Source organism: Ursus arctos, unplaced genomic scaffold (assembly GCF_023065955.2).
Source record: "Ursus arctos isolate Adak ecotype North America unplaced genomic scaffold, UrsArc2.0 scaffold_14, whole genome shotgun sequence".
In the NCBI taxonomy this organism is placed as follows: Eukaryota; Metazoa; Chordata; class Mammalia; order Carnivora; family Ursidae; genus Ursus; species Ursus arctos.
Window position 1 is genome coordinate 59303137 of NW_026622808.1, and position 14658 is coordinate 59317794.

The 14658-nt window shown below is 47.5% G+C and overlaps 1 protein-coding gene across 1 annotated transcript in view; it reads left to right on the top strand.

Moving 5' to 3' along the window:
* ITPR1 (inositol 1,4,5-trisphosphate receptor type 1) overlaps positions 1–14658 on the top strand; it is a 320227-nt gene that overhangs the window by 251174 nt on the left and 54395 nt on the right. The window contains exons 47-52 of the mRNA XM_057311892.1: positions 3931–4131; positions 5643–5753; positions 7392–7487; positions 10043–10165; positions 11218–11322; positions 14093–14285. Coding sequence (XP_057167875.1) covers positions 3931–4131; positions 5643–5753; positions 7392–7487; positions 10043–10165; positions 11218–11322; positions 14093–14285 — 829 coding nt within the window. The remainder of the gene's footprint in view (positions 1–3930; positions 4132–5642; positions 5754–7391; positions 7488–10042; positions 10166–11217; positions 11323–14092; positions 14286–14658) is intronic.

Below are 14658 nucleotides of genomic sequence, written 5' to 3' on the forward strand. Positions count from 1 at the left end.
TCGTGTCATCTTAGGGGTTTTGTGGGTTTGTAGCAGGCAAACCAACCCTCTGTGCTGGGTCCGGGAAGACTTCTCAGAGGACCCGATAACTGCCAAGTTCTGAACCAACACAAGACTGCCTCAGATAGAATCCCTCCCCGAATGTCAGAGGGGCAGTGCTGACGTGCTTGCTCTCAAGCCTGGTCTGCTTTCATGGACCTGTTCTGACTCCTCCACGGTACCCCTCGATTTCCCTTCTTTACCACCATACCCAGAGTCCACTGTGGAAGGAGAGCAAGGCTTTCGTTGCATGAATTTGCCATTTCTTGTTTGGAAATCTTCACAGTGTTAGTTTTGTAGCTTAGCTCTTCACAAAACTCTCCTTTGAACTAAGGTCCTAAGAACGCCATGGGCAGAATCACCTTTTAATGAGTCCTTCCAAAATTTGATCTCTAGCACATCACTCTGTGGAAACAGTACTGGGGGGAGAGGGAGTGTAGAGTATATTTTAATATATTTTTTAAAAGTCTTAGCAACTTAAAAAAAAGAAGTTTTAGCAACTTAATCTTTGAAAGTACCATAAACATTATCCAAGTCAGTGGTTTTACACTTTTTTGGTTTTGGCCATGGAATCCTTTGTTTAAGGTCTTATGCAGAAATGTACTAAGTAAAGCAGATGAGAGCAAAGCTGTTCTATTCAGAGTAGAAACTACAGAGCACAAGAACTTTCCTTTCCTCCCTTACCTACCAGAGCCCTGAGAGGTGGGGCATTCCAGAGATCCCCCTGGGTCCTGCAGGGCCCCGTTAGAAGACCAATTGATCTAAACCAGTGGTTCACAAAGATGACGGTTAGAATCATCTTTAAAGATTCCCACTATGTCGTACACACTGAGGTGTTGACAAAATTGCTCCGATAAAATTACATTTGTAGAAATCTAGTTCTCAAAATGATGGTTTTGAGTGGGAGTCACCTACTCTGAATGCCACCCTGTTGGCAGTGTTCCAGAACAGGCGGTGGATCTCTAGGTCAGGGTTTGCTTGTGTACCAAAGGGAGGAGAAGACCTTCTCATGAGGACAGAATTATTGCCTGCCTGGTATAAAGAAGTACAAATAAACTCCACAAGAGAAGGAATCCGGCCTTGTGAAGATACCCAGCATTTCTTGTCGTATTTATAACCTTAACTTTCCTGTTGGTAAATGTTTAGAAGAGATAAGGCCACTGCTTCTGACTTTGCCAAACAGGCAGTTGCTGCCTTAAGCAAGCTATGTCCACAGGAGTAAGAAACTTACTGGGAAGGACTGTTCTTGAGACGCTCTGCCTGTGCTTTCCATCCTCCCCTGAGGGGCTGGCTTCGCTTCTCCACTGGGTTGAGGAATGCAGGTCTCTTACCACTGACGTCTGTGTGAGAAAAGACTTGAAGTCTTTTCATTTCTCAATCCACCCGGCTCAACTTGGTCCCTGGCCCTCCAAGAAAAAACACAAAAGAACAGGATTCTCTAGCCTAAACAAGACAAGGTGGTGTGTGCTGAGGGTGAAATCTATCCCCTGAACATAGAGTTCCTGTGAGCCTCCGAGGGAGTGGCATCCCTCCATTTTTGTAGAGGACAGAGGAAATGGATCTGAGGTAGGGAAGGGGAGATACTGGCTTGAAACTCTGCAAAGACCATGAGCTATGGTAGAGGTTTTCAAGAAAGGGCAGCCAATTATCCTTCGTGCGAAGTCGAGACACAATAGGCCTGAGGACTTCACAAGTCCCCTTTCCTCCATCCACTCAATGTAATTCAGATTATTTTAGCCAGTGTTTATGAAGCACCTGGCACACGCCAGTCACTGTGCTAGCTGCCAGGCACCCCGTGCTATCACACAGTCCCGGATGGAGCTGACAGACATCTCTATAAGCGCATCGCGAAGGAGGTCTGAGAGAGGTGCGTGCCAGTCTCTGATCTCACAGGAGTCAGGATGGAGGCTCAGGAGGGCTTCCTGAAACACGTGACTTGAGACTCCCCCCTGAAGGAAAATGAGTTCATCAGGGTAGAGGCGGGGAGAGAAGACAGGCAGAGCGAATAGAGTGCCTGAAGCCCCAAGGAAAGAGAATGAAAAGTGCTTCAAGAGTAGGAAGAAGTTCATTGCTTCCTGGCAGAGGGGCCATGGTGGCAGCAGTGATGTCACTGAGCAGAGAGGGGTGCAGTGTGGGAGCAGTGGCACATAAGTTTGAGAGGCAAATGGCCTGGAGAGCCATGCTGTGAATTTCAGCCTTGGACAGCCAGGCCCTCTGCTATCTTCTTCCTGAAGACTTCTCCCTCCCTGTCTACATGATAAGGGGCTCAGCTAGGCCCTCCAACAGGTAGCATCTTCCCTGAGGAACTGGATCAAGGAATGGCTGTGGAAGCCCACCACGGCTTCCCATGGCCGTTAGAACCAAGGTCATCTTATGAAAGCCCACATGGTCCCAAATCATCCATCCTTTCTCTGTCTCCCTCCCAGACCCAAGTGATTGTTCAATTTTTAGACTAATTAGAAAGACTTGAGCATAAAGAACTAAAGTTAAGTTAGGAGAGTAGGGGGAAATGGTTGGTTTGATGAGTCAAAACTTAAACTTTGTTACCAGCTTTTAACTTGTACATTTATAAATAATTAGACAAGGAATACGTGAATAGATTCTTTCTACAAAAGTTCAAATGAAGATAAGTTAATGAGAATTATTCCTTTCTCCATCCCTACCTTTCTATCCAGAGAGAACTATTGTTGGTTTGGACAACAAACTAACTGAATGGCTCGTATCTTTCCAGTCATCATTCTCTGTGTTTGGATGGGAGCAGTGTATACATACTAATCCGTTATTTGCCTTTTGGTCTTTTTTAACTTTCAACAGTATGTCCTGAAGATCTTTCCGTACTGGCACATATGGACCTACCTTAGTGTTTCTGAATTGCAGTATCAAACGATGTTGGCATACTGTATTTAACTACTCCCCAGTTGATGGACATTTAGGTTGTTTCCAGTTCTTCACTGTTACGAACAGTGCTATAGTGAGCATCTAATACATACTTTGTGAAGAGAGGTCAGTATTTTATAGAAGTGGAATTACCATGTCAAAGGTCACATTTATTTTATATTTTGCTTATATCTTTTTATAGTATTGTCTTCTATGGTAAACATGTAACTTTTATAACTGCTTAAAAGAATTTTTGCAGTTAATTTTTGCTTCTTTTTAAGAAGAGATTTTAAGAAGAGTCTGACAAAAATCTCTTCATCAAAATAGACTCTGCTTTGTGAGGTGGTTGAATGTGGTTAGCTTGATTTTGTTGAGGAAGTACTGCTCTTCTGTCTCTTGTTAACATTATAGGTTTAGCTGGAGAGTGTAAATTTGAGCACGTGCACAGAAGCACACAAACATTTACTCATTCTTGTCTCTTCCTTTAATAATTAATGGAAAGGGCCAAAAAAGATAACCCAGGTTTCTGCCATGGCAGTGGGCTTAAGTCAGCCTGTAAACACCTTATTTTGTGATGAACCATCCCTAGTACTAGGCTCTGGGCTTTCAGCATCCAGACCACACCATCATCTTTTAAACATAAACATTGCCCTTTGAAATGTCAAATGCTTCTGAACCCAATACCTGGTGGGAGGGGCATGGGCTGGAGTGCAGAAAAAGAAGGGAACTCAAAAAGGCTTTAGGCTCTGTCAAAGAGGAGCCCTCCTCCACAGCCTCATATAGAAAAGCACCTTGGAGAACAAGCTATGCTGTTTGGTGGCCATTGCCGTAGAACAAGTCCGCAGTTGACCATCATGGGGGCTGACTCTTCTCTCCGGTGCTACAACTCTCTGTATAATCGCTCATCAATTCAGGGCATCAACCAGTTAGACACCAGCAAAATGGCAGTATGAATGACCTTTTCCCTCTTCTCTCTGACTTTGCTCCCCCATTCTGGGCACTGCCCAATTGTAGAACTTCCTTCGTTGCCAAAACAACAAGACCAACTACAATTTGGTGTGTGAGACGCTGCAGTTCCTGGACTGTATTTGTGGAAGCACTACTGGAGGTCTTGGTCTTCTTGGGCTCTATATAAATGAAAAGAATGTAGCTCTCATCAACCAAACCCTGGAAAGTCTGACCGAATACTGTCAAGGACCATGCCATGAGAACCAGGTACCTCCATTTTTATTTGGGGGTGGGGGGGGAAAGGTGGTTCATCATTTTGGAAATGCTGTTGACAGGAACTAGTTCAGAAATCACATAACATTTGCATGTTGGCCTAGGAAGTCACTAGAACTAGAAGTCTTTTTCTAGAAATCATAGGCATTGGCAGGCTTGTCCTTGGTCTCCATGTGTGATGTCTTGGCTTGATTTGGTTTGAATGTCCATATTTGACTAAGTTGACTAGGGGTAGGTAATAAAGTTGGAGTTAAATGAAGACCAGAAGACTGGGCTCGATTTTAAATGCTAGGGAAGACTCAAACAGTGGCTACTTCACAGGAAAAGGTTTAAACCTAGCTAGAGAGAGAAACCTTGCTACCCACAAGACAGCTTGAACAACATGAGGAAATGTTCAGTTGAGATTTGAACACCACAGATATTCAAAGAAAAGAAAGGCCCATTAGTCTTGACATTGGCTTCTCAAGAAGTAGATTTTTAGAGGGGAGCCCAGCCGTTTCTTAAGTAGAACTTTCATTGCTTATCCATGACATATGGCAGACTTTGTGAGTTTTTGCATTGATACTAGGATGATTATGATTTTTAACTCAAAGTTTGGCGCTATCCTGGCTGAAGGGGGTAGACTACCACTGAAATTGCCAGTTCTAAACTAACTTGACGGGGAAGGTGTGATATGCTGTGTTACCTGGGGAGCAAGGCCAGGACCTTCACTCAGGGGAGAAGAATGGTTGACGAAAGGGACAACTCATTGTGTATCAAACACCTGGTCATAGTTGGCTATAAATACAAGGTTAGCATGTGTTGGATCCACTTTCCTCCCTTGGTTCACTGATGAGACAGATGGTGCAGTCAAAGTTAAAATGAAAAGGAACAAAAAAATTACAACAGGCTTGGGGGAAAAGGCTTTATCTAACATCTAAGTGAATTTCCTTATAACCTCAAGTTTGCTTTTCTGCCAAACAGAGGTCTGTTAAAAGGCACATACTGGAGTGGATTCTGCTGCAAATGGGGACCTTACCTGGGGGAAGATGATTAATTTTGGTATTGTGTGAATTAAACAGGAAACTTGCTTTCCAGGCTTAAGCCTTAAGCAAAAGTGTGCAATACAAAAACCAAGTGATGTAGAGAGAATGGAACACACCTTTAAAGGGGAAAACAGGTCTCAGAACTCAAAATCAGTCACACACCGTATTTTCCCTTAAGAACAAAAGCCAACTTTAGTGCACTATTTGGATTAGACACGACCAATTTATCAGTTACAGTGCACGGGGACTTTCCTGCTGTTTACTGTTAATTCTGAAACTAGCGATTTTCATCTGTCTTTTATTTTTTACCACTTTCTCACGGAAAATTTGCAGCTCTCCCCTAGAGACATTACTGGGAGTGGCAAGCATTGTGTTGAAATAGCAGTTCAGCCTGTTGGCTTTTGACATCTGATTTATGACCAGCATTTGTGTAAATGTGTGTGTGTGTGTGTGTGTGTGTGTGTGTGTGTGTTTCCTCAGAACTGCATAGCCACCCATGAATCCAATGGCATTGACATCATCACAGCCCTGATCCTTAATGACATCAATCCTTTGGGAAAGAAGAGGATGGACCTTGTATTAGAACTGAAGGCAAGTAGGAATTGAAAGCAAAAGACAGTAGCATGTGAAAATAGTCACTTTTGTGTTTTGCTTCTGCACGTGATACGGTCAATGTTATGAAACTAAATACAGGCAGCTCGTTTAGACTAAATGAATGATCCATGTTGTAAGTTCTGACTAAAATGCAAAACTTCAGTCTTCCCCTCCAAATACGGGTCTTAGGACAGGATACCACTGCTGATGTTGATTTCTTAAGCATATCCCCCCAAAAGACCCTCATTTGTATTTAGGGGTTCCAAAGATTCTTTAAGAGTTCAAGGACCTCTTGGTGTCCAAAGTGTATTTCAGACTCTGTTAGCCTTACTGAGCACATTTCCTTTTTAACTGTTCCCATGTCGGGGCATGTTGAGATCCGTCCTCTCTCTCACACCCATACACAGCTCACAGCAGTGAGCACTTTGTCATTGTCACAGAATTGCCTAGAACCACAGGGTTGAGCTGAAAAGCTGATCTGTGTTTATTGCATAAACAGTGTCATGGGAAAGAAAGGTCATTAGGGAAGGTGTTAACACAGAACCCCACAGGAATTACACGATTATTTTAAATTTCTTTAGTATTTAGAACTGAGAGTCCAAATTGATAGTTGATCTGGGTGTATGATTTGAATGGACTTTCTGGTGGGTGTGCTATTTTTAATTCCTTTGACAAGCTGTGTTGTAGAATTGACTTGAACATTTTTCAAGCTCCCGTGTGCCTGGCTCCCATTTATCAGAGTGTATAGGATGAGAGCCTGAGATGAACAGAATTTTATGTGCTACCGATCAGCCTTTCAGTGACTTCTTCAATCCAGTAATCTGTGGATTATGATAGAAATTTGTGTGCTCTGAAAAGCCAGCATTTGATGGCATAGCATCCTGATTGAATTGCTGTGACCTATACTTGGGGAGAAAAAAAATACTGCCCCCTCTTATGCAAAATAGCAAGAACTTTCCAATCCTATGCATAAAGAACCACACAGGGTCTCCTAGGCCCAGGACCTGAAATGAGGTCAAGCCAAGAAGTGCAGGGTGTGGGCACATGAAAACTTTGAATGAGATGGGAAATTAGGGTTTGGCACGCATACGGTGCTCCTTCGGGTCACTTTTGCTAACTGGTGTCAGTTGTACTCATTATAATAGTAGGGGTTATGAGAGCTGATAGTCATATTTTTAAAAAGGGAGGAATTACCTTAACTGCCTACCTTCTCTGCCCTGCAAAGCTGAATAATAAGGTTTAAAGCCACAACTGCCCTGAAGGCGTCATGGGTCCATATAGCAGGTTCTTCCGACCACTGGCATCGTGAGGGTGCCAACACACCGAGAAGCACCCATGTTTAAATTCCCAGTTTCCACTAGGACTTGTGTCAGGTGACGTTAGGGAGAAACAACGCCCAAGCAGACATGTTCCTCTGAGGCCCAACACAGATCCTGCAGTTCGGTTTTGGGGTCTGCAGCGGCACGTTCTCTGTCGCGTGCAGGTGGTTTTTGCTGTGCTAGACCCGTGGCTCTCCCGCGGGACGCGAGGTCTGTCTGTCCGGCCAGGATGCACGCTTGCTTGGCTGGGCACACACGTTCAGGCCAGCCACCCACGCTGCTCCTCTCCACTGTCTCCTCTCGTTTGTCCACTTAGAACAACGCTTCCAAGTTGCTGCTGGCCATCATGGAGAGCAGGCATGACAGTGAGAACGCGGAACGAATCCTTTATAACATGAGGCCGAAGGAACTGGTGAGTTGGACGGCCGATGCCCTGGCCGCGACACGAAGCAGTCAGAGCTGGATTTGTGGCACAAAGGGGACCTGCTTCCTGGAGTTTTCTTAAAGATACCAAAGACTCAGAAGTCTAAAGAGAACCTCGGATCCGGGCCTCTGACTAGGCTAGAGAAGTGAAGGGTGCTTTGAGTGAGTGCGGTGTGCCCTCTCCCCTGGCACACCCGCAGACGGCGGCCGCCCGCACCTCTCATTTCCCCTCGAGGGAGCCGGGGCAGCGAGTGGGCTGGGGGCCTGGCAGCCTGCAGTTCAGGTCCACAGCTCTCCCTTTCTGCCCAGTCACCTTGGGCAGGCACTTGACAGCTCTGAGCCACAGTTTCCTCATCCCTAAAAGGAAGACGATAATATCCTGTAGGCTGGAGGGTTGCTCTGGAGAGTAGACGAGACAGTTGGCATCAGGCTCCTAGCACAGCGCCCTCCATGAACTGTGGCCCCTTCCTCCTCCTTCCTCATTCGCTGCTGCTCTTCGTGCCCTGTCTGCGTACAGAGCTGCAGAATCCACATCTCTTCTGCGGGCCAGTAGTCTGGGCAACAGAAGAGTGTTTCTTGGGTGCTGATGTCTTGGGTTTCTGGGTTTTTTTCCCCAAGGAAACACGAATCTTGTTTATTTCTGCAGGGTGATATTTACAGTGGGCTGTGACTTCCAGGGTGGAGTCAGTGCTGCCGCCTGTGAGACAGGCAGCTCTCAGAGACAGGGAAATGAGCTGAGCACAGAGCTCTGTTGGGACTTTTTCCCACACAAATAAACTGTAACTGACAGAACTAAATGAGGGCACTAAAACTTTTCTGTCGCCTGGTGACCTATGTGCGCCGGGGGCCAGACTAAAGTCCCTTCATGTATTCCTTGAAATAAAGTTAACAGTGAGCCCAGCTTTTTGATCTCTGAGGTCAGGAGTGAGTTCTCAGCCTGAGATGGACGCCCTCTCCGAGTTTACATAATAGCTTATGTAACTGGGGGTTCGGGGTGGGGGCTCGAGGTGTCCCTCACGAATAGGGACAGAATGACTTCGAAGATACCCCATTCCAACTCTCACGGACCAACAACATGCCCCCATCTTGGTGGGGGGAGGGGAGTTAATGTCAGCACCCAGGGCCATGGGTGCCACAGGCTTCTGGGTGGCCCCCTGTGGCTGGAGAACATCATTCCCAGCTCATGGGAAGAGTCAGAGGCTTCCTGGAACAAACGTGGTTCTGGGAATCCACACGGAAGAGAAGCGCTCGTGTCTAGGACACATGTGCACATATGTGCGTGCATATGCATGTGTGCATACATGTATATTCTGGCCCCCACAGCCCATGCAGCATGTTGTCTACTTAGTTTGATATTAGAACTAACAGGAAATCCAGCTCCGAGAGCAAGAATCTCAAGGATCTTTTCTCCAAAATTACTTTCAGGGCCTGACCTGATGTCAGTACAGAAATGCGTGGCCCTCTGCATGCTTGCTCTGGGATAATGAAAAGTAACTCCGGGGAATAGCCTTGTGGCAATGCGGGAGGCTGAGATGCCCTCTGAATCATCAAAGAAAATGATTAATTTTCCCTTCAACTCAGGGGTTGAAGGCATTTTGTTCCTACTCTTCAAATGATTAAATCTTGAATAATTTGTTCATGTGATAAACATTGGCCAGGCCTGACTTTGTCCAAGGCGTTGTGCTGGGCACCAGGGAAAGATTGAGAAATGAGCAGGCTCACCCCCAGGCCCTGACTAGGGCACCGAGGTAGGTGGGAACAGTAGGACAGGTACAGAAATGCCCTAGGAAATGTGCTTGCAGCGTGAAACAAGCAACATGCATGGGTCTCTGGTAGCAGATTCAAGGTCAAATCTCAGCTCACTAGCCGTATTGTTTTAGGAATGCCCCTTTACTTCTCTGAGTCTGTTTCCTCATCCATAATAGACGGTAGTCTTTGACCCTTCATAAAATGTTTTTGGGCATTAAATTTCCCGAAAAAAATGTTAAAATACTTAAACACAGTGCTTGGCACATAGAAAGACCCCAGTAGACGTTATGTGTTAATGGCGTTATTTTTACGTGGTGTTAGGGATGGAGAAATGTGGATGGGGGAAAATGTGGAATCAGACATAATAGTTTGACCAGCTCTTCCTAAAGGCTTGTGGATTTCTTACTAGTTTTTGCTGTGATGGCAAAGGTTGGGGGTCAGGGAAAGATGGCAGGAGGAAATGTAGAGACAGGAAAAGTCTGGCTTCTAGTCTACATTTGTGTTCTATTTTCTTATTTCCAGGAACTTTTGTAACCATCGTCCCCTCCTAAGGGGACAGAATAGCTCTTGGTCCAGCTACAGCAAATGGGTTTCATTTCTCATGTCAGTGGAAGCTGATTGGTAGGGACTGCCTGTGGCAGTGTTGAGAAGGGTTTTGAGTCTGGGTCGATAACCTGGTAGGAAAGAATACTGAGCTTCCTGGGCACTGTCTGCCCCCAGAGGGGACACTGGAGGTGCCAGTCCTGGGTGAGTCTCCTTGAAGCAGGAGCTGTATTTGTTTCACCGTTCTTGCAGGTGGAAGTGATCAAGAAAGCCTACATGCAAGGTGAGGTGGAATTTGAGGATGGCGAAAACGGCGAGGACGGAGCTGCCTCCCCCAGGAACGTGGGGCACAACATCTACATATTGGCCCATCAGGTATGACCTCTCCCTAGGTCCCAGCGCCAGATGTCGCTGGCCTTCAGTGCCAGAATTCCAAGGTGAATGTGTGCTTACACTTGCTTTTCCTTTAAGGTTTCCACCTCGGGCTGTGTGTAGTCATGATAATGTGGCTCCCAGGTACTAGTGGCAGCCTGACCCAGTGTACTCAGTTCCAGGACTCTTCCGTTTTCCCATGGTAGCGTCATGTCCTTGGAAATCCCCACGTTGCTTAAAAGCCTTCTCACTGAGCCTTGACACTTCGATGGTTTATGGCTGTGTTTGGAGGCAGTTGAAAGGAGTCTTAGGCTTTTCATAAATATTGATAAGTCTGTCTTAACAATCTGAAGAAATAAGCCTCAGCTGCCTTGCCTATCACATTTAGAAATCTTGGGGAACTAACTTGTCATTATGACTTCTTTTTGTTTGCTTTTTGGGGGGTGTAGTAATGCTTCCTACCCTGGCACCAAATGCCCTGTTTCATAACTCTCTTCCCAAGTGGCTGGGCTTTTGAAGATACTTTCTTTTTCTGGAGGTTGATGTGCCTTGAGCTTGCTGGTGTGTGTGGGCAGCCTGCAGCTCTGCTGCAGCCTTGTGCTTCCTGTCCCTTTCACCTCGCCGAGGTGCAGGAATTAGGGATAAAGCAGCAACAATACTGGGCGCGAGGTTGGTATGCCCCGCTACAGCGTGCTGGCTCCCGCCCCTCATCTCTTCCATTGCCCGTGTTTAGCCACTGAGAAGGTTTAGGAACATTCTGAATGGAGACTCCACGGGGCTGTACAGAAAACCCCATCTCCCTCCCACCTGGCTAAAGAAATCGGGGAAAGAGGGACCTCACGTGGGCATGAGCTTTCCAGGCTGTTCTGCGAAGCTCCCAAAATAGCTGCCGTGCAGAGCACACCTTGATGGAATGCAGCAAGCCTCCTGCCACCTTTGCCCTTCAGCTTGCTGCTGGTTGTGATGCATTCGTTATACCCCAGGTTGGAAAGGAGCGTGTACGTGCCTGTCGCAAAGAGACAGTGACTCCCCCATTTTCTGTATCGGTGTTCTAGCTGGCTCGGCATAACAAAGAACTTCAGACCATGCTGAAACCTGGAGGCCAAGTGGATGGGGATGAAGCTCTGGAGTTTTATGCCAAGCACACGGCCCAGATAGAGGTAAAAGCAGCGGGAACTCGGGGCGCGGGCCTGTGGTGAGGGCCTGCCGTGGGTGCTGCCCTGTGCTGGGCTGGCGCTCAGTCATTCAGCTGAGCAACAGCATGGTGGGTATGAATTCCGACAAGGCCGTGAGGCCAAGTAGAAGGTAGTATAAGAAAGTCCAGCAGAGGGACCTGCTGGAGACTGTGACGGTCAGAGGGGCCTGTCCTGAAGAATGACGTCCAAGCACAGACCTTAGGAAAATTCGGACTGAAACAGGCAGCACCGAGAGGTGGAGCGCTTTGCAGACGTGGGGAGTGACAAGTGGAGGCCCTGAGGAAGGAGGTGCTAGGAGAGGGTCAGGAGCTGGAATTCCGTGAGCAGCAGGGAGGGCAGCACAGGCAGCCCCAGGTGCTACAGAATCCTGTCCGCCATCCTTGCAAGAAATCTGGATTTAGCGGAAGAGCCGTGTGGAACCGCGGGAGAGCTTTACACAGGAGCGGTGCAGTCAGATCTGCATTAAACACACATACACACAGCACACCTTCTTCATCCTCCGCGAGCTAAACGGGACCATCTCCCAGTTAGCAGAGGGCGAGACGCTGAGAGAGGACTCAGAGAGGTGGTGTCGTTGGCCGGGCGAGCAGTGCCAGCACTGGAATCCAGGTCTGGCTGACCCCAGGGCCCATGCGTGCATTTTGTTACCTGCGTTGAGCACAGACCTCCGTCTCCAGGCTCTGGCCAGTGAGGGATGGTGTGCCTTGTTTGGCTGAGGAGGAAGTGCACAAATTGAATATCAGTGTCGGAACAAAGATTGTGAAGGGCTAGCAGACTCCTTCGGACCATATGAAATGTTCCGGACGGAGACTTTTTAGGCATATATTTTTACCTGATGTCTCAAATGTGTCTGGGCTGTCCTAATAAAATGCATCCCCTTACTGATGAGTTGACCGTGGCAGTGCATGTGGGCACAGACCCTTGATTTATTGTTAATGATGAGAAGCTTGGTGGCAGGCTTAGCCTGTCTTATGGGGCCCTTAAAAGACAGGCTTTCGGTGTTTGCAATGTAGGGTGTCAGAGCTCCTTCATCCACTAGAGAGAAGACTGGAACTTGCTCAGGTTAAGAGGTGTGAACAAGGTCACCCAGCCTGTTAGAGGTGGGGAAGGATTGGAATGTGTTCTCCTGACTCCCAGTTATAAGTCTCCTGAAAAGGAGGTGTGGACAGATACTAAATGATGGAGAGACATGGCCGAGTGTGGTGTCCCTAGCTCTCAAATCCTGCCCTTGGCTAACCGCCATTTCTTCCACTTTCCTGAGGGAGGTACCTGTGCAAAGCCCGAGAACATGGGGTTACTCCCCAGGGCTCCCTATAGAGTGCCTTCACTCTCGGGACTCAGGCTGGGCAGCCCTGGAGTCTGGGACTCAGTTCTTGCCAGGAAGCCTCCCCCTTTCCCTCTGGATTCCAGAAGCACATCTCCCATCGTATCCCTTCAGCTTAAGGAGATCCAGGGCCCCCCTTCTGTGCAAAGCAGGCAGGCTCTTGCCAGCAGGAGACTGCGGAGTTGGTCCCTGCACCTGTCTGTACAGCAGTGTCACCTGGGAGGAAGCTGGTTCATGTGCAGGCTCCAGTCACCAACCCCCACACCACAACCCCAATTAAATGAGGTGGACTGAAGGACCAGAATCAGTATGACAGCGAAGCTTCCTGTAACCGAATCTCTAGCTAGATTTGGGAACCACTGGTCTCCCAGAATGTAGAGACGCAGGGCTATGGGAACCTGTCACACAGCTGAGAGAGCTTCCCACTACAACTTGACCGGAGTCACCTCTCTTGCTGTGTCAGGGAACAAAAGTGTTGAGAGAGTGAGAACCAGATCTTCTTGAAGAAGGCGTAGGCCCTGGGCCTCACCTGACTTCTCCAGCCTCTGGGGAGGAAGAAGAAAGAGAGGTCATGCCCCTGCTGTACTGCGACCTGCACTCCTTTTGAAATCCCTACGCCCCAGGATGGTGACTAAGTACAGTGTCCGAGAACTTGCACAGTCCTTCCCAGACTGCCTCCTGTCCGGAGATGGAGCCACTCTAGGAAGAGTGCGGAGAAAACCTGTGAGGTGTCCACTCCGGGGCCCAACAGAGCTGCTTCAGAGAGCTCTGAACTCTCCACCGGGGTTGAACGGCCAGACTAGTCCACGCTCTGTACATTTTAGATGTCACGACACGTAACAGACAGGAGCACAATGCAACTGGATAAAACAAAGGTCTCTTTTTAAAGTTCCTATTTAGGGAAAACCAACAACAACTAATTTTGCTACCAGAGAGGTTTAGGCGAGGTGCATACCCCAAGCTGGTAGTCGTGAGCCACTTGTGGCTGTTTCAGTTAAGGTGAAATATTCAGTGGGTCAGTTGCACTAGCCACGTGGGGCAGACCCTCAGATACAGAAGCATTCCTTCATTACAGAAAGTTCTGTTGGACAGCCCTAGCCCCCTCATCTGGATATGTGCACAAAACACAGTTTAAATTGTGGAGACAAAAGTTAGTCACAGTAAAATTAATGGGTCTCAGGTTAAAACAAAATAAAACAAAACAACCAAGTCTTAGACCCTTGCCCAAACTGTTTTTTAATACAAATGTAAGAGACGCGGCCCAGTCTGGGGGTTATAAGATCTGAGAAGACACAAGAACAGGTTTGTATAATACTCAGTCGTGAACACTGAGCCCATGACCTTAGAGAAGAGCCTTAGTGAAAGGTTTTTGAAAATGACTGTGTAAGCTCCTCCATTTTCTCACCCTAGATTGTCAGATTAGACCGAACCATGGAACAGATTGTGTTCCCTGTGCCCAGCATATGTGAATTCCTAACCAAGGAGTCGAAACTGCGAATATACTACACTACAGAGAGGGACGAGCAAGGCAGCAAGATCAATGACTTCTTCCTGCGGTCCGAGGACCTCTTCAATGAAATGAACTGGCAGAAGAAACTGAGAGGTGGGTCAGCGATGCGCCCCGGCACGGCAGGGCCATGCGGTCCTGGGCTCTCACGAGCCTGGGCTGGGTGGTGCAGGGCGTGTCTCCAAGCAGGAGCAGAGCTCGTTTAATGGATGGCACTTTCTACCTCTGAGCACCGGGCAGACCTAGACACCTGTGTAGCTGAGAAACAGGCTCTAGCCTCAGAGAGGCACCTGCCCAGAAAAGTCTCCCTTCGTGCCCGATTGGATTGGATTGGATTGGATTGGATTGGATTGGATTGGATGGAGAGCTCTACAGAAGATATTCAGAATGTCCTGTTTTGGTATCTTGATGTAGGAAACAAAAGGAAGGGAGAAAGGGCCGGGCTTTGAGTTCACAGGATGGTACACTT